Genomic DNA, 18,945 nt, shown 5'->3' with positions numbered 1-18,945 from the left:
GTGATCTTCCTACAAAATAAAGCTCAATTAAAAATAATTGCGAGGCACAACTGTTGGTGACAACAGTGGAGTGGAATAATTCAAAACAGATCGACAATGAAGGATCATTTCCCAATTTTCTTTGCGTTCCAGACCACTCGCCGTACTACAGTCCCTTTTCTTTTATCTTTCCGCAGTTCTCTCCTTGCCCCCATGTACATCATCTTATATGTGGAATTATGTTCCTCTATAAGGAACAGACCCTAATGGACAACCTCCCAATGTAGAGATAGCTCTAATGCACAAACTCCTCAGTCACCTACTTTACAGCTGGGAAGAGGTGGGCCCTTGGATTTTTAGGAGGGCAATGTGAGGGCCATAGACTGGCGTGTACTCTCCGATCTAGGGCTGGTCTGAAATCCTGCTGCTCTACACCAATGCGATAGGAAAAACAACTGAGCTAGTGGTCCGGAACAAGAAGAGGTTTATTACATGATCCTGGAAGACCGATACTCCGCAAGATGCTAGCTACTCCGCAAGATGCTAGCTACTGTGCTTTTGCATCACACAACCATATGTTAGAATATAGTGCAATGAAAAAGTACACACGTGCAACATTACATGGTTCAAGGGATGCTGGTACTGTTGGTATACATGATGTGGCTGGGAGCGGGATGGCAGGATAGAGAAGAGATGGGGTTGTGAGTTCTCAGGCACTGAAAAGAGTAACAGATTCTGTTCAATGAGGCCCAGTGCTTGGGAAGACTGAGTGAGGAGTGAACAAAAACTGATAGCAGAGAAAGCAGCTGAACCCAGCTAGGCAGCAGGTGAGTCCTACTGTCTGACCAGAACACAACAGTTTAGTGAAGAGGGGTGTGGTGGCTGAGCCTGTCTGCGTGTGATGTAGTTATGTGTAGTGTAGTGGGCAAATACAAATACACATAAATGTGCGATTCTTCCACCGTTTATATTGATTTGGGTATAGTGGTATATTTGTTCCATTGTTATCTAACAATGTTTGACTCCAGACCTGGAATTCTTTGCTGGGTGTGAGAATATTTGCATTTTTTTGCATTTTTGTTTATTAACAGAACTTTTGACCGAAACCGACTAGTGTCTGCCTTGTAGTTTTCATAGTGTAAGGGGTTTGGGCCTTCTAAAGAATCTTTAGCTTACAAAGTGACATTGTTTGAGGCAGGACAGTGCAGGACAGGACAGTGCACCATAAACTGCACCTATAAATCGAGACCAGAAAACCAATTTTAACTTTTAGAAGATCCTCCTTACAGTCCAGGTTTCCACATTTTGAGGGTACAATATCGATTATCATCTGAGAGAGATAGCGGTGATGGCTTGTGAATATAGTAGTGGTGATCAGGGAAGTGTTTATGGAAAGTTGGGTGTAGACTGATTGATTTTAGCAGGCACACCTTGGAGGTGGATTATTTTGCCACACCGTTAAGATAAGGTTATCTTTAGGCTCAGTGCCACAGTCCCCAGAGACTCCTTACCTTACATACATGGGATCTGGCCCAAGGGCAGCGAGAGGTGCATTTATTAACTGTTCGTCAAGACAGCATAGTTAGTTTAGTTTAGCATCAAGTGAGCCGAGCTGTGAACTTATCCTTGGGGCGACTGATCTATGTCTAGATTTCAAATGGCGTACTTCCTAATGCTGAGTGGCGAACTGTGCTCGCTTGATTGATATGAAGGACCTTAACTTCCTATACAGACATTCGTCATTGTGGTTGTCGATATAGTGTCTCTTGGTAGTGTTTTGCTGCAAGCTGTTCTTTCAAGTTCTTGATAAGAAATGCATGAACAGGTTTCACGGTGGCATTCACTTGCATGTCCTCTGGCCGTTGGCCCTTTCCCAAATGTGCCCATCTACTGTTAACAGATGCCTTGTCTGTCTCCACTGCAGGACTCTATGCTCATTGCTGATCAGAGTTTTAGGAGTTTTGCTGAGAAGAAGGTAGAATGTTGGCAGCATCCCCAGCCTGAAAAAGGTGAGTTTTAACATTCTTTTTATAAGTTATGTCTTACCACAGATGCTCCTTGGAGTGGGCTGTACTATGTTTGTGTGACCTCTAAAATTCCAGTGAAAATGCAACTCTGGGCAGTTCTGCAGGAACAAACTGAGGCCATATTCCTAAATAAGAAAGGTGCTTTAATTAGACTTAGACATCCAGGTGAAAGCAGTGGTTGCAGATGGAAATTGAAGGGAAAATACTCACTCCCTGAAGATTCTACAAACGTGACTTTCTGGCTGAATTATTTCACTCCTTCCTGTACTCGCATCTCCACCATAACTACCTTCAAAACTCTCATTTGCCTTTCTTAATCAGGTGATTTTTTTTTTTTTAAAGACACGTACAAGCAGCAGTTTTACAATGTTTTTTCCAAAAGCAATACATTTAGCTATAAGTTTAAAATATAGGTTTCATGAGTGTTTAATTTAAGGTAACTGTGCCCTGCTTTCAGTGTTTACTGGTAGATTAACTTATGGAACTTGTTTAAGATTTTGGTTTTATTTACTGTTTTTTATTAACAAGATGGGTTCAAATCAAGCACTGTTTCCAGTTGACCCCTGCTCACAAGCCTTCGATTTTCCTTTCTTGCACTTCCATTTTTGTCATTAGATTTTTTTTTAATCAGTTCTCCACCCTAGTTTTCCTAAGCCCAATACCACAAGATGTTAACTTGACTTTTGTTTAACCAAGCAGGTCTCTTTTCTGGTTCATAGAGGGTGGCGAATTGGACATTTTTTATTGTGCACACACGAAACTGCAAGAGCCTCTCATTAGCGCACAAGGTAGTGGTGCGCTAGCCCTAATAGGCAACACCATTTACTATTTTAGTTTGTGGACCAAGCTAGGCCCATATCCTTCTGTTTTTTAATCGTGCAGTTTACACTTACAACATTGATAGTTAATTATCCTTTATTTGTGTGCTGAACATCTTTTCCAGTTTGGCATAAGACGAGTTCATCCTACTGCAATAAGAAGTCTAGTCTGTATTTGCACGATTGCTATGCTTTGTCCAATACTGCACTGAATGTCTTTTGGTGGGGGGTGCGGGGGTAGGAAGACATGCAGATGAGTATGCAGCATCCAGAAAGGCAAGTGGCTGAGGTTCTGCAGATGGTGCGCTGAGAGATGTCCATGCTCTCCTTGAGTTTCCTTTTCTGAAGTTCTAGATTTTACTTCACAACTCTCCAAGGGAGCTTTAGCCACCTCAGTGGTGAGATATTTGGCAGTACTTCATATCATTTTGAGAATATCTGTGACCCTCTCAGAGATTATGACCTCATCTTGATGTTAGCCCAGTTCATGGCTCCACTTTTCTAGCTATTGCCCAATTGAAAACTGTGTTTTGTGTTGACATTTACAACAGTCAGAAGGGTAAGTGTGTTGTGGGCATCGTTGGCAGTTTATTTCTGAGTTCAACATCAAGAAATGGGGTGGTGCTACACTCCAATCCAGGCACACGGCTTTCGTACTTCTGTTGCGTTCCTTCTTAATGACCTTTTCCTCTTTTAACAATAATTACTCCATGTAATCCAGAATTTTACTTCATTGAATTTTATTTGCATGATTATTTTCACACGTGATTTGCCTATGGTTTAACAGTTTCTCATGACGCGGATATGCCCATCCAGGCCTTTTTCCGTGCACGCAAAAAACATAAGATATCCTCGGTGCAAGTTCTTGAATTTACCCAATGCATTTCGGACTCTTAAAAGTCCTTCCTCAGGGGTTCACTACAAATTAAAAGACCGTTGCTATTAGAATTTGACTTCAAAACTCTGTTGTTAACATTATACATTTGTATTACAACAACACCATACTAAGCACAGTATGGTGTTGTAATACAAATATATAATGTTAACAACAGAAACTGTCATGAGAAACTGTTAAACCATAAGCAAATCTCGTGTGAAAAGAATCATGCAAATAAAATTCAATTACTTAGGTAAGCCTTTTTTTTCACATCGCGCTCTAGCGCAATGCAAGGGTTTTTTCTGTCCCAACGGAAGCTGTCTGTTATTGTCCCCATGCTCAGTGATGGACATGAGTAGCATTTAATATGGTTTCACAGCTCTTTTCGTAGTTCAGTGATGACTGCTTTGTGGATGTTTAAAAAAGAGCATGAGATGAACAATAAGATTACTTGAAGCATACATTTTATACCTGCAGTGGATCAAAGTCTTCCACTTTTGCCTTTTACAAGTGCCCAGAATCACGCCTAGTAGATGCCAGCAAGCAGCATGTGTTGTTTGTTGGCTTGTTTCTTCCCTCAAACTGAGAAGATCTTAGGATTGCTTAATTATTCGAAGTATCCCCTTATAGTGCATAGTGACCGTACTTCGATGATCATTACGAAAGTGTTAGACCATTTCTAGGAAGCCATTTCTCCCTGGACCTACCATTGGCTTTTCTAACAGGGATTTCTGAGAGAGACTGATCTATCCTAAGGGATGTGCAATCAGAATAAAAACAGAGAATCATTGGAATACAAAAATGTTGACTGGACCACAACGATCAAGCTCTTTGCCTTGTGGTGTTTCTACTGTAAGAAAGAAGAGTAATTTGGCATGAAAAGTTGGATGCTCATGTGGGGCAGCATTAGGGCATGGGTAGGGATAGTATCATTATTGCATACAAGAATCAGCTATACACAATGGAGGGACAAGTGCCAAATTGTATCGCAACACACATAGTGCCTTTGGAGAATAGTGCATGAGTCTAGGAGAGGAGGGTAGAACATATTAAGCACTGATTGTAATAAAATACAGCGGGGGCAATCTTTGGAAGCATCATTTCCCATCAAAATTTGAGTTCAGGAAATCAGTGTAAAGGCATCATTATTTTCCATCATCGTTTTCTTTTGAGGTAAAAGACTTCATACAATGGGCTGAGCCTTGTGGATCCGTTTTACATCACCAGTTACAATCCCGCTTAAGAGACCTGCTGCTGGTTTACCACCTAGAATGCCCACATACTGTACAATCTGTGGGTGATGGCTGAAGAAACTCACGGTGATCCTCTTCCCTTTGCTGGTGTAGTTGTGCCCCTCGTCACCCCATTGGCCAATTGGTGTCTGTGCATGTACAAGTAAGAAATTTAATTTGTTCTAGACCATATATGTTTGCAGCTAGGCCAGTCAAAGCCAGATCTTTTAGAATATATACCATTCATTCTTATTCCTTAATGGGTTCCACGTTCCTCCTGGTGTTGAATATCTAGGTTAAGGGAAGCACTGTTTTGATTGTAATAATTGTTTTCGTGACAGTCATCCCCTAATCTTCTCATGATCATCAAAGACCCGGCAGCTGCTACTCCGTTCAGGTTTCAGGCTCTTCTCGTCAGTGTTTTCATTCAGATACACTGATTCATTAAGGAAATGTGCAGTCTTTTCGAAATGGACTCGCTTAGAGAGCACTGAATTTTTCAGGCACGATTGGCAATGTGGGGCCATTCTTTGAAAAGCAGCCCCTCCTGCGTTTGTCAGGTATGCACCACTACTGCAGAGTTAGAAAGCTACTTATCTGGGCTCCAGCGCACACATTCCTCTGAATCTTGATATTTCCCAAGCCAATTTTAGAGAGTCATTCTTCAAATATTTGTTTGAGAGGTTGGCAAAAACCAATAAACTACTTCTAATACTTTATGGAACTAAAGTGGAGATCATGCAATTACACTTATTTAATGCCATTGGAATTCTAACCTCTTAGATTTTGTATACTGGGTTTTTTTCTTTTCTTTCAGGCACTAAGTATTGCAGTATACCGCTTACCATGTACCTTTATACATAAAGTTATGAGAAGTATCGTGATTGGGGTAGTTGAGGAAAATGGAAGTTTCACATTTTCTAAACCCAAATTCTTTGTAGACGCCCAATAAGCGTGAAATTCATGCCCTCAGCACCCTACACTCCAGTTTCAAATTTAGAATTTTAACCAAATCCACTGTTCACAGTCTAAATTCATAGACTAATTCAGCATAGCCATGTCTTTCTAAGCCTCCAGATTTTGAGCTTTAATAATCAACTGTATGATAACTGAAAATTCGTTTTCCTGACACCATTATACTTTTAATCCCCGGAGGCTCTTTCTTGGCTGTTAATGTGTTTGTCATAAAGCTCTATAACACTCCTTTCCCCTTGTTTTTCCTTTAGTTCTGTAGCCATTGCTTTTGATGGTTTACTTGCATTCTGAAGCAAGAAAAAAAAAATCTGGTTGGTGCTCCATCAGCATGCCTTTTGCACTTACAGATTGCTCTGCTTTTCTTTAGCTTTCCTATTTCTGTTTTCTTTAATGAAAACGCCCAACTTATCTCATGCCCATGCTTTGCTCTGCAGGCCTTTTCCCTCTGTAATGTTGAAATGCTGTCTTTGACACGTTTCACTGTAACTCATCTCCCAAATCTGCAAGCTCTCTTGCCCACTTCATTTTCTTTTCCTTGGATCATCTACAACACAATATCAAATAGCATTTGTTTGAGAAAGAGGTGTGCTTGTGCTGAAACTAGCCATTATCAGTGTTTGTAATATTCAGGTTTTGATCCCTCCTAATGTCCCACTACATTCAGTGCACAAAGTCTTTCACATTTTATTAAATTTTAAAATCCACATTCCGTTCCATTTAAGAAATCTTGTTAGACATGTACACAATGGTCTGCGTTCAGAGGTGCATTCTAGGTATACCCTGTGTTTGTGAATGCCTCTCTGAGGTTAGGGCTGATGTGTCCCTCGAAAAATATGCTAAATCATTTGGTCAGTGCCATGTATGTCCCAGGGACAGCATACTCCATTTTAGCTGTTTTCACCACAGCTGAAAATGTTCAGGTTTCCCCTGGGGCTTCTTTAACAATGGAGTCCCCTCCACCCTCCCCCTTCTCGAGTATTTCTCTTGCAGCAGAGCCACAGTTGTGCAATCGTCCCAGAAAGAGACTTTATAGCAGAACCTCTTAAATGAAAACACCTTTGTGCACTGGACTTCTTTGGGCAGCAGGTTGAATTAATTACTTCAAACCAGTACAAGTTCTCCTTAGACGGGAGCAGGGAGACTAATATTTGTACTTCCTTTTTTTCGCGAAGAAGGGCATGGCGTGGTGACCCGTCTTGAACCCCTGGAACTCATTTTGTGTTTAGAATAATAGCCCTGGCACAGGTTCTGTTGACTTTGTTTGGCAAGGATTGGCTTATAGCATCTGGTGTCCAAGCAGCACATTTTCTCATACGGTTACAAGTGAGAAGGACTTCTTCTTTCTCTGGTTTAGTGTGGGATAGTGTGCTTTTATTTCACTTTGATTTCATTCCAGTTTTCCTTCACGTACTGTCATGTTTACCAGGCTCATGACAATAGTGGCTGCTCATCTCTGGGGAGATTGCATATCATTTCTCAGTCTGGAAGACTAGAAAAAAAGCATGTCAATGGCTTTATTGTACCTACTCTTGCCTCCATTCCCTGAGCTTCTCTGAACTTTAAGTAGTTCTGTCTGTCCAATAACTTCCGGTTCATTGTGTAGTTCTCTACATCCAAATGGACTGTTGTTTCTAGTCCGGAGGAGTGTGTGGTGCAGCATGACGCATGGCTCGTGCCATTCGTTTCTGTGATTGTGGTCTTCGGTTTCGTACTAGTATCACAGTCTGTGTCAGAATGCAATTGCTGCACTTCAGGCTCTCTATCCCAGATCACTGAACTTGGGTGATTCGTTCTCGACTGGTTGTGGTGTTGACCTGCCTCCGCGGCAGTCTAGAAGGGTGACTTGAGAAGACGGAGATTAAGTGTGAGCGAGAAAATACTTTTAACAAACATAGCTGCAAAAGAGTTTCCCATTGTGTTTTTTATAAGCAATGTATGAATAAGGGTTGTAAAGAAAACAAATTGGCATCTGTAAGCATCCTTTCCATACATGCAAGTTTGTAAGAGGAAATTACAGATGTGAACTTGCTCCCTCTTGTTTTACGTAGTATTGATGCTCTGATATATATGAGCTTCAACGTCCATTGATGTACTGTCGGGCGACTTCAACATGAATTCACAACACAACAGCAATAAGGACACAACAGAGGCCATATTAGCCTCCAATCGACATGTCTCCCTCGGTAAGAGATGCGCAGCTCGCCTGAATGATCTCTCAATGCAAGTACTCGATGGTCAAAGCCCAACAGATCGGCCCCCAGCACATACACGGGTCACCCAAAAATCATGCTCAACCATCGACTACACGTTTACGGATTACGACCTTTTCCCGTACATTGAGAACTTTCAAATAAAAGATAGGGCAGAAAGCGATCATCAACCACAATCGTTCACTTTATTAGGAAGTTTCGTACTTCCAGAGAAACAAAAGGCGATGTCTTCTTTAACCCAATGTTATAACTTAAAACGCCTTTGCTGGAAAAAGGAAAACATTGAGGATATCACATGTATATACTCCAGCCTCTTGGAAAGATCTAATCTAGAAACACTGAGCATAAAGGCCTGGGAGTCCTTCATCCACGTCATAAATAACAAATTTTCCAAGCACGTCCATGGCCATAAAGCAGGAAATTTAAAGGGGGCAGCTTGGTACACCAAACGCTTGAGGAAACAAAAACGACAACTAAATAAGTACATCAGACAATTACGATCACGGGGACCAGAACACCATCAGGGAATCCTGCTTGTAATTGCAAAAGCAAGAAAGGAGCACAATAGGGACATAAGATTGGCCAAAAAAGAGTACAATGAACATATCTGGGCAAAACTTCTCTATGCATGTAAACTAAGGGACTTCAAGCGTTTCTGGGATCAAATCAATCAGTTAACTAACGGCAGGAATCGACATCATAACTTGGATGTAATGGATACAACTTGGAGAGCCCACATCGAACACCTATACAACGAAACTCGATCTCCAATTGCCCCGAATAACTGAACAATAACAGCAAATGGGGGCGGCGGACAAGCCAACAATACGCTGACCCATGAACCGTCTCAAGACTTAGTCTTTTTCTGCTGAAAAAGTTCTAAAGATAATAAAAAACTTAAAACCTGAGGGAGCTCCAGGTCCCAATGGACTACCAAATGCCCTGTTTCGGCATTACCCTCCATTTTATTCTCGCCTCCTGACTCCCCTTTTTACCAAAGCCATAACATGCGGTTTGATCCCTGATCCCTGAGTCCTGGAGAGGGAGTATCCTTAACCCAATCCACAAGTCGGGTTCCCGCTCGGATCCCTCCAATTACAGATTAATTGCACTGATAGATGTGGAGGCGAAACTATAAGCATCTAATCTTTTGGTTGAGCTAGAGGCTTGGGTCAGCAGATCAAACTTAATACCTTACACGCAAACTGGATTTCGGGCAGGGATGAGCACCCTCACCAATATTTCAGCGGTTACTCTCCTAGCCAATCAATCATTTGCAAAATCTAGGCCCTTGTACGCCTGCTTTATCGACCTAAAAGCAGCTTTCGATAAAGTTTCAAGAGCCAACTTATTGGCAAAAATGCAATACTGGGAGGTTCCGCAACGACTCCTGACGGCCATCATCAATCTATACTCACACACGTGGATACAAATTCAAGAATGGAGATGGGTCCAGTTTAACTGGCAAAATTCCAACATCCAATGGGCTAAAACAGGGTTGCGTACTGGCACCCTGCCTATTTAACATTTATACCTCCGACCTCAGGTTAATCCAAGCCGACCCTCCAAAATTGGGAAAAAAAACGATCCCTTGCGTCCAATATGCCGATGACATCGTCCTGCTAGCACAAACTCCTATAGGCCTGCAGAAACTGATGACAGAATTAGGAGACTATGCCATCTTGAATCAACTCACGATTAACCATAAAAAACCAAAAGTTGTGTTTCTCGAAATCTATTAAAACATCGAAAATGCAAACTTTTTTCTGGAAATTGGGTGAGCATCTATTGACTAGGGTTATGTGCTATAAATACCTAGGCTTCCAGCTAGATTGTAAGCTTAACTTCAAATCACACTTGGACCAAGGTCACATGAAAGCCAAACAACTGTTGTTCGCTTTTAAAACCCTAAGGAAAATACTTATAGGATGCTCCACCGCCCACCTGCTTAAAGTGATTGCTGCAAAATTTTTACCTTCCATTTCATACGGCTCAGAAATTCTGAATACTAAAGATGCCACAGTCCTAAATACAGCACAATCCATATTATTTAAGAGACTGTTTTCAATTCCGCTACACACCTCACAGGCACAAATCCGCCTAGAATATGGTCTAAAAAATCAGATTATGGCCAGACAAGGCGCCCTAGTAAAATACTACTGGAGGATGAGGGAGGCAGAAGACAACACCCTAGCCCACTATTGTTGGGTCGAGATTGAAAACCAAAAGAGCCCTAGCCAACTCAACCACAGCAGCCCTGAAGGAATCCCTGTTGGCATTACAGTTAGAGGATGCTTGGCTCACCCTCACAACGTACTCCGGATTTAAAATCGCAGTCAATAACGCTATCAAACGGACCTCTTTATTAACTGATAAAACGTCCTTTGCAAAAACACATCATGCCTGGGCTGTGATAAAGGATTACCAGAGGCTGAAGCCACAACAATACTTGTTGGAACAATTCTCCCATCAGAAAAAACATTATCTGACTTTGATACGCATGGGGTCTTTCCCCTCAAAGGATTTGACCCCAAAATGGAAACAAATATGGCAATCCAAGGAGTGTCGTCTCTGTGGTCAAGGGGAAGAGTCACTACTACATTTACTATGTACTTGCTCTTTTTTAGTGGAAGCCCGAAAATCCAACCTCCGGGAGGCTCTAAGGAAGAAACAAATAAGAACATGTAGAGCAGCGATCATTAAAAGTCTCAGAGGGTCGTCAATTCCCCTGTCCTGCAGAGCCATAATAGTATGGACAATCGCAGCAAAAGAACTGGCAAAATGCGACTCTGCCAAGCAGCCAATTAATTCGCAGATTTTTCCCAAATGCATTGTTATATTCATCATTATTTTTCTAATAATAAGCATCTCCTTATTGTGACATCGACCTTAAGTCTTTTTAGGTTTTTAAAAATGTATATTCTAAAGCACTGCGTCTTATGATGGTTGTCCATCCTTTTATGATTTTTTTAATGAATCAAATAAAAGTATATTTTGACAATGACAATACAAGTGGCAGTTGTATCCCCTAGACTTCAATATCCACCGTCTGCACTCTTTCTCAGGCATGAGGATGGATGCTCCACCCAAACCAGCTGAGCCTCTGCATTCATGTACATATGTGTGTGTGTGAATAGTTTGATATCTCTATAGATATCGATCATAGATGTTGCCTCTATCCTGGTGAGACAAAACCAAGTGTGTTCTGAAGTCTGTAAAGAAAGCTAGTTTTGGTGGTTGATTTTGTTGCAGCTTATTCTTCTTTCCGTTTTCTGTTATTGAGAAGTTTTCTGCTGTGACAGTAGTATGATGTGTAATCTGTGAGCGCAAGGTATTCACTAGAAGAAAACGTTTCTTATCTTTGCTTTTGGACGGATACATTCGTCCTCTTGCATGTTTCTCCTGTCCACCCCTGTGGGAACATTGCAGTCAGTTTGTTTTGGTTCTTCCATAATCTGGCTTCTACAGCACTGGGAAAGGTTTGGTTCAGAGGCACGGGGGTCACGAGAACTTTCGTACATTCCACTGAGTGTCTAGCTTGTTTTCAGCATCATTTTATGGTCATCCTGCCTGTTGGACCCGGCCTCATGGCGTGGTCGTGCCCCTCCCGCATGGCAGGCCCAGGACGACATCGGCCCTCCACCCAGCATCGGGCGGCCCTTTTGCCCGACACTGCACGCCCCAACATTGCTGGTCCGGCCACCATCCCGGACCCCCACTACCGATCTGGCTCCATCGTGGGCCCCTCACGACCTAAGCACGAGGCCGCGCCAGACTCCATCTTGGGCCCACCACGTCACGACCATGTGGCCTCGGCCCCGGCCCCAGCGAAGCCCAGACATCGAGGCACCAAGATCCACCCAGGTGGTCGAGTGGCCACTCGACAGATCCCGGAGAAAAGGGAGTTTCAATGGCCCTCCAGCCGTCCCCGGACGCCTAGTATCGATCGCCCTCCGGCCTCCCTGGGCGCTGGCTCCACCCCCCTGCTGGGTGTCTGGACACCATCATCCCGGCCCCTCTGACCCCCAGGCGAGAGGGTCCGGACATCAAAGGACTCCAGTCCTATATCTGGGCCAGCCCCGGAGTAGGACGTCAGTTGTATCCTGGACTGGAAGCCCTGCTGACGCTGTCACGGCCAACACCAGAAGAACTCATTTCCTGTAACCCGAAGAGACCCTGAGAGCCTGCTGGCGCTGCCGCGGCCCACCTTTGCTGTACCATCTTAAGAGCCTGCTGGCGCTGCCGCGGCTGAACCATCTTGAGAGCCTGATGGCGCTGCCGCGGTTGAACCATCTTGAGAGCCTGCTGGCGCTGCCGCGGCTGAACCATCTTGAGAGCCTGCTGGCGCTGCCGCGGCCTCCTCTCCGTTAAGACCACCTGGCGAGTCCTGCTGGCGCTGCCGCGGCTCGACCTCTCGGAACCCCGGCTCGAGGATTGAGAGCTGTGCACAGGGTATCCCTTCCTGCATCCATACCGAGACTGTCCCGCTACCCTGTCCCTTTTACGAGACTCTACAGATCCCTCGATCTACCTGTATATACCGCTGAGACCCAGCAACCTTTATTCTTGATAAAGCCTAAGAACTTAACCTCTTGTGTGGTGTCCGTTTGTAGTGTTGTGGTTACCCTGCTGTACGATCCTAGGAGAGGACCCTCACCCAGGAGGCCTCTCGATAACGCTCGGCTACTTCTCGACAGAGGGGTGGACCTAGGGGTGGTCAGTCAGACCTCTTCTGCCTCCCCTAGGATCGCCTTTCTAACACTGCCTCAGAGTTTGTTAGCAGTTCCTGGGGAGCCTGCTCAAGCTAATATCTAAAAATGAACTGATATTGAAAGATCCTCGACTTGATAAATGAGCTCGACATAGTGTGCGTTGTTGGGAGGTATTTGAGCACAGTCACTGCTTTGACAAAGCTTTTGAGGGGTTTCCCTGTTCAGTAGAAGCAAGTGCTGAGCGTAAACCTTTGAAGTACTTCTTGGTGCAGAAGCTGAAGATGGAGTCTCTTGTCCTCCTCTTTAACCAGTCAGTCGTTTCACAAGAGTGATCTTGCCTCAGTAACAGACTTGCCTCAGTAACAGAACAGACAAGCAGTGAATACTCTGGGATTTTTCATGTCCCCCAAGGCAAAATCTTCAGGAATATTGATGTGCCTTGTGCATATTTCGGCCATTTGAGATCGATAAGTCTAAGTCCAAAGATGTATAACTCTTTGTTAATGGTGCTTCCTAGACCCTGTGACGTTGCATTTAAAGAGTGCACAAATGTCAGCTGCCTCTGGCAGTAAGGAAAAGGCACGTGCTACAGAAGAGAACTGAGGATTATCCATTCTTGTACCAGACACTTCTTTGCAGTTATTCTTTCATACCCCTTATAAAAGACCCTCAAAGGAGATGACGAGTTAGAAGGAATACGTTGTTTTGTACTGACTTTGGTGCCTCTTTCAGAACTATTGTTGCCTACTTTAAACATTTCTGGGGTATCTGCTGTGTTGCTGAAGATTGCACACAATTTTCAGTGACTTCTTTTGACATCATAAACCTCTCAGATTTTTAGATTATAGAGTGCCTTAAGTTTCTCAATTCTTTTCTGTTTCTTGTGAACATATATAGGTTAACTTGCATGGGCTTTCGCAACTTTTACTCCTTAGATTTCACAACATGATTTAGGCCCTGCTCCCACATTCTCTTCTTCCTCCCCAACAATATATTGAATTTTGTGCAAAGGCTTTATATATAAATCTTACAACCGTTTTCGTGTATAGCCAGTTGTTCTGAATGTTTACCGCAGCATTGCTAACTCTGGACTGTGCTTGGTCCCTACAATTTCTTGAATGTTGACAGGTGAAGAAGTCCTTTGGTGTGCTATGGCAGACATCAGTCACTTTGATTAGATTAATTTTGTCTGGGCCCTTTCTAGAAGCCTTTTCACTCCAGTTGTAGCCTCAACTGGATACTGTTTCACCATACTGTGGCAGAATGGTCAGAACAGACTTAGCTTGCAGGCAAGAGAGTGAAGTGCAGCGCAGAGTAATGATCCCGAACTTCAGTACCTAACTAGGACTGACCTACCACTTAGGACAAGGAGGATTTTGAACTAATCAAAGTGGTTTGCCACTTTCTTCACCTGTATCCTCTTCGTTGCATTTCCAGATAAACTTGCCCTGGCACGATTGAAAGTAGGCGAGTCTAGAGCTCTTCACAGTTCACTCCCTAGTCATCTGGTTAAAACAAGTGTCCACATTGGTAATCATGACCAAAGGCCCATTTTCTTCAGGTACTTATCATTTCTACCTCTTCTTCAGACCAGCAGAAGGAATAGAAGTAATTTGTGAAAGGTGATGCTGAGCAGGTTCCAATACACTGCAGTCAATCGACCCCCAGTGGTGTCTGACTCCTGGGATTTAAAGCTGCATTTCTTTACCACAGATGTGTCCTGTGTCGCCTCTCGTATAGCGCTCCTTGAGAGTCTCTAAGGAATGCTATCCTTGTAGACTATTTTGGGAGGTTCTTTATGCATTTCCTTTCACTTTCCGGATCCATCCCACTCTTACGGTCAGAAAATTCAATGTTGGTAGACCCCTTTTAGCTACGTCTTTTAGCCTTCACGTGCCTTGCATTAGGTTCCTGGACCTTCTCTAGTCCTAGATTTCCTGGTCCAGAAGGAGAATCTGATTCTTAGTCACCCCCTACAATTGCTGAAATTAAGAGTATGGTTCTTGAAGAACCATGGAATGTGTAAAGTGGGTTTGCAGATGTCAATTTTATCATTCCGTGTGGAGCCAAGGACACCACCTCAAGTCGCCTGTAGGTTGTTACTGAACTCTCAGTAAACCCCTCCTCCCATTGCATGCATCTCTGAAGGCTGTTTGTCCTTACTGACTTTTCTGACTGATACAGGATCTCAATATGTTCACTTACACCCTGGCTTTATATCAAGCCAGGCCTGCCAAAGGGTTTCTCTTTCACTAAAGAATGAGCTCGTAAAGGGACATTTTAATGGTTTGTTTTATCTGCCCTCCTCACTGCTCAGCACAGACCCAGCTCCACAATGGGGTCTTAACCTATGCGGAGCCTGTATAATAAACAAGTCCATCAAACCTGGAATATTGTTCGCTTGGATAAGCACCCATCTGCTACAGTCTATTGGTCTGAGAGGCTCCTGCTTCTGAAGGTTCTTACATTGAAAGATTGTAGTGTCGCACTGGAATACAAACGATACCTTCTTTAGCATTAAAGGAATTTACAGAAATCCACCTCAACTGTACAGGTCTCACTTTTCTGTTTGTGTTACATCCTAGATTTAACACGTCCTTGGCTGATGATTCTTTTTATAATTTGGATGTGTCACAAGCATTGACATTCATTCTGGAAAGCACAAATTACTTGAAGATGTTTTTTTTTAATCATTAATTACTAGGTTGCAGTTCCCATCAGAAATTTATCTAAAGCTACTATCGCCTGTTGGGTAGTCTTCTGCATTTGTAAGCTTTACTAAATTAAGAGTTGAGTCTACTTGGATACTTCATATTTATTCCCCCACTGCACCATTAGTGTTTCAATTTCGTTGTATGTTAGCAACTTGGATGATGTCCCTCCTTTTCGTAAGCGGTTCTTTCTGTGTGCACCATTGCTCAACGATGTAGCTGTCGATGAGGAAGTTATGCAAACGTGTTTTGATTGCGGTTTGACCTGTTATTTTGCGCCTGCCTCCCATCAGAGTTTGGGTCCTTCAACCTGGTTCACGTTTGGCCTGAAAAAATCAGGAGTGTGAAAAAATAAGGCGAAATTGCCTTCATTGCAATAATGGCCCTGTTAGTATTTATTTCTTCCACAACACCGTTTTAGCCATTGTTGGAAAAACATGTAGGTCTTGAGACTGAGACAGTGGTACCCACATAGTTGGTAGGACACTCGTATCAGGATGAGATGGTTATTTTTAGGCCATTTAAAAAAAGTACAGTGACACCATTTTCTATAAGGAACCTTTTCAGACCTGCCTGTAGGATAGGCAGTTCTCCTTCAGCCAGAAAATGGAATAGTGTTCTTGAATCGCTGTGCTGGTAATATTTGTTTTACTTTATCTTCTGCCCTTCACCCCTCCTACATGTTCAAAAGCTTTCCAAGCCCACATGTTGATTTTAAACAAATTAGAACACATTGAGAGAAATAATTGCTTCACTTCACTGCCATCCAGTGGAATGTCCTGCAATTGCATTTTTTATTTTTATTGGTTTTATTGGTTGTAAGACATTCCCAGACAGGGACTTTCCTGTAATATAGTTGTAAAATTGTCTTCATCATTATTGACAAACATGTGAAAAATTTGAAGGCAAATCAGTATGTTCGGGTTTTTGGATGTGCAATGTTTCAGCTATGTAATATCCATCATTCACTGATCCTGTCCGTTTCTCCTCATTAACTTCCTGTCTGTCTCTGCTACTTTAGCATTTACTTGGCATCCACTACCAATATGCATTGCATCTTGAACCTACTCTACATACATACACTTGTCATTGCAGTTCTGCTCCATTACTCTTCTACCCACCTACTCGCCTACTCTGCATGCAATGAATGATGTAATACCATCTGCCTTTTTTCTTACTCCATTCACCCAGTGTAATGCTCACTATCTGCCCTTCATAGTGTGGTAATCTGAGTGGCATTCCATCAGATGCCCATCCTCCTTATCTGCTAGTGCCTTGCCCAAATAATGCCTGTCTTCCTGTGTTATCTGCCCATCCTCTCGTTCTATTCCCAGTGCATTCGAATTGTCGTCTTTTCATTTGACCGTGAAGCAGTAACTCTTTTCTTCTCCAGTAGTGTGTGATTGGGTGTGAGCTTGTGATCAGCCATGGCTTAGAAGAATGCATATTGAGTCTGGTGATTCAGGAAGACAGTCTCACACTAATGTATCTCTCAATCTTTCTCTCCAAAGGATCCAGTGTAAGGCCATGTCAGGCTCTCTGAGTAAAGATCTTGTGAATGATAACAGCTGCCTGCAGTCGCCACTCACTTTAAACCTTCACTCATCCCACAACGATCTCTACAGTGAGATCAAACGGAATACATCCCCGAAGAGCCGCAAGATCTATGCTTCCACCAATCTCCACAGTGCAATGGGCCTGGAGACCTCGCCAGACGGGCTGGGATCCGACCGTACGAACGCCAAGTGGATGAAAGAAGGGCAGAACCAGATGCGGAAAGCCGCAGAACACGTGAAGCAGGACCAAAACCGCAATGTTACATCCGAGCTTCCTGAGAAAGGCGGCATCAAAGAACTGTCCAACTTGAACCCCTTCCATGAGAAGGAGAACCAGTCGACTTCCAGCACCAAGGGGTTCCTCAACTACTATTCCGAGCTGGAGGTCTCTGCCAGGAATTCCATGAACAGCAGCAGTGGGCTCGAGAAACTGGTCATAGACATCAGTGAGGAGGCCACAAAAGGGGACTATGAGGATGAAAAAAGAGAAGAGGATGAGGATGAAGAACCAGAAGAGGATGAGGAAGAGGACTCCACACCTGTGCGGAGTGAGCAAACGGACCCCATTACTGCTGAGACAGCAGAGTCTGAAATGAGCTCAGAGGCCCTGGAAGCAAAACTGCCCATGGACACACAGCCTGAGGGAGGAAAGGAAACAGGGAAGAGCGCCAGCCTGCTGTTTGGGATGAGAAACACCGCTGCCAGCGACGAGGACTCCAGCTGGGCCACCTTGTCGCAGGGGAGCCCATCCTACAGCTCGCCCGATGACACAGGTAGGATGCATGCTTGGTTTGTCACTGATGATGGCAAGGCTTTATTTGTTAATGCAGTGGCTAAAGATTGTCGGAGTGAAAATAGCTTAGATAATCTTTCTTAGTGAATGGCCACCCTGTTGGAAAATCCCTTTCATACAGTCTTTCTTAGTAAACCCAAATGTACCTAAACTAGATTGGAGACGAAGAACAGTTACCTTTAAGATGAAAATCACTGGAAATGAGATTCCTTGTAGGCTATGGAATAAAAATGGGGTGCCTGCTGCAGAAAATCGAGTGCTGGCCAATGCTGGAAGGGATACCTAGTTGCGCCTCTCTGCCAGCATGTGATTGGCCGCAAAACTTACTTTGAGGGTTTTTAAAATGTGCTGCTGTTTAGGTGTGTTGAGACTTTTTGGCAGGTGCCCCGCGGTAGTCGCTGTGGCCGTAATAGTTGGCTCTAGGCTGTATGCATACCTCGCATGGTGACCAGCTTTCTGGGGAGAGAATGATGTGCTTTTGTTATCCTCCCAGTCCGCATAATGGCAGCTGGCACTGTTGGGTTTTGTGTACCCTGCTGGATTCTAATCTGTAAGTAATGGGCTGCGTAGCTTTTATTTTGACCGGTCGAGATGGTAGGTGCTAGCTGTGTCGATGGTGCCTGTGATTTTCTTGTTCTGTTTGTGCAGCGGGCACTGCTGTGTGTCATTTTACATGGTATACAACTGACTAAGTTTAAATGCACACACATTTTTTGTGCTTTATCATAGATGATAAACTCTTGTGAGCCCCCACGTTGAAGGGAACGCCCAGAAAGATTTCCTTGGCCCCAAGGGGATCAAACTCATCACACCCCTTTGTAGAAAAGTAAAAAGGACGTGTGTCTCTCTTCTCTACAGCGAGGTATGCTCATCTACATACCGAATGGAAGGAATGAGACAACTGTGTCATTAGACCCTTACCCCGACTCCTGAGAGCAGTAGAGGGACACAACTTTGTAGGATGTATAATATTAGGTTATTATCTATAATCCGCATGAAAACCTTGTGTGTCAGAATGATGGAAATTATTATTGCAATAGCCCCCTACCTTGCCG

General features: G+C 43.5%; 1 protein-coding gene across 2 annotated transcripts in view; it reads left to right on the top strand.

The window, feature by feature from the left end:
• The window catches only part of APBB1 (amyloid beta precursor protein binding family B member 1), a 295,415-nt gene that overhangs the window by 33,379 nt on the left and 243,091 nt on the right, over positions 1–18,945 (top strand). For both annotated transcript variants that reach the window (XM_078658717.1, XM_078658716.1), the window contains exons 2-3: positions 1,904–1,988; positions 17,053–17,870. In XM_078658717.1, coding sequence (XP_078514843.1) covers positions 17,069–17,870 — 802 coding nt within the window. In that variant the 5' untranslated portion in view covers positions 1,904–1,988; positions 17,053–17,068. The remainder of the gene's footprint in view (positions 1–1,903; positions 1,989–17,052; positions 17,871–18,945) is intronic.

Source organism: Lissotriton helveticus, chromosome 8 (assembly GCF_964261635.1).
Source record: "Lissotriton helveticus chromosome 8, aLisHel1.1, whole genome shotgun sequence".
NCBI lineage: Eukaryota > Metazoa > Chordata > Amphibia > Caudata > Salamandridae > Lissotriton > Lissotriton helveticus.
This window is presented reverse-complemented; position numbering and strand designations above follow the sequence as displayed.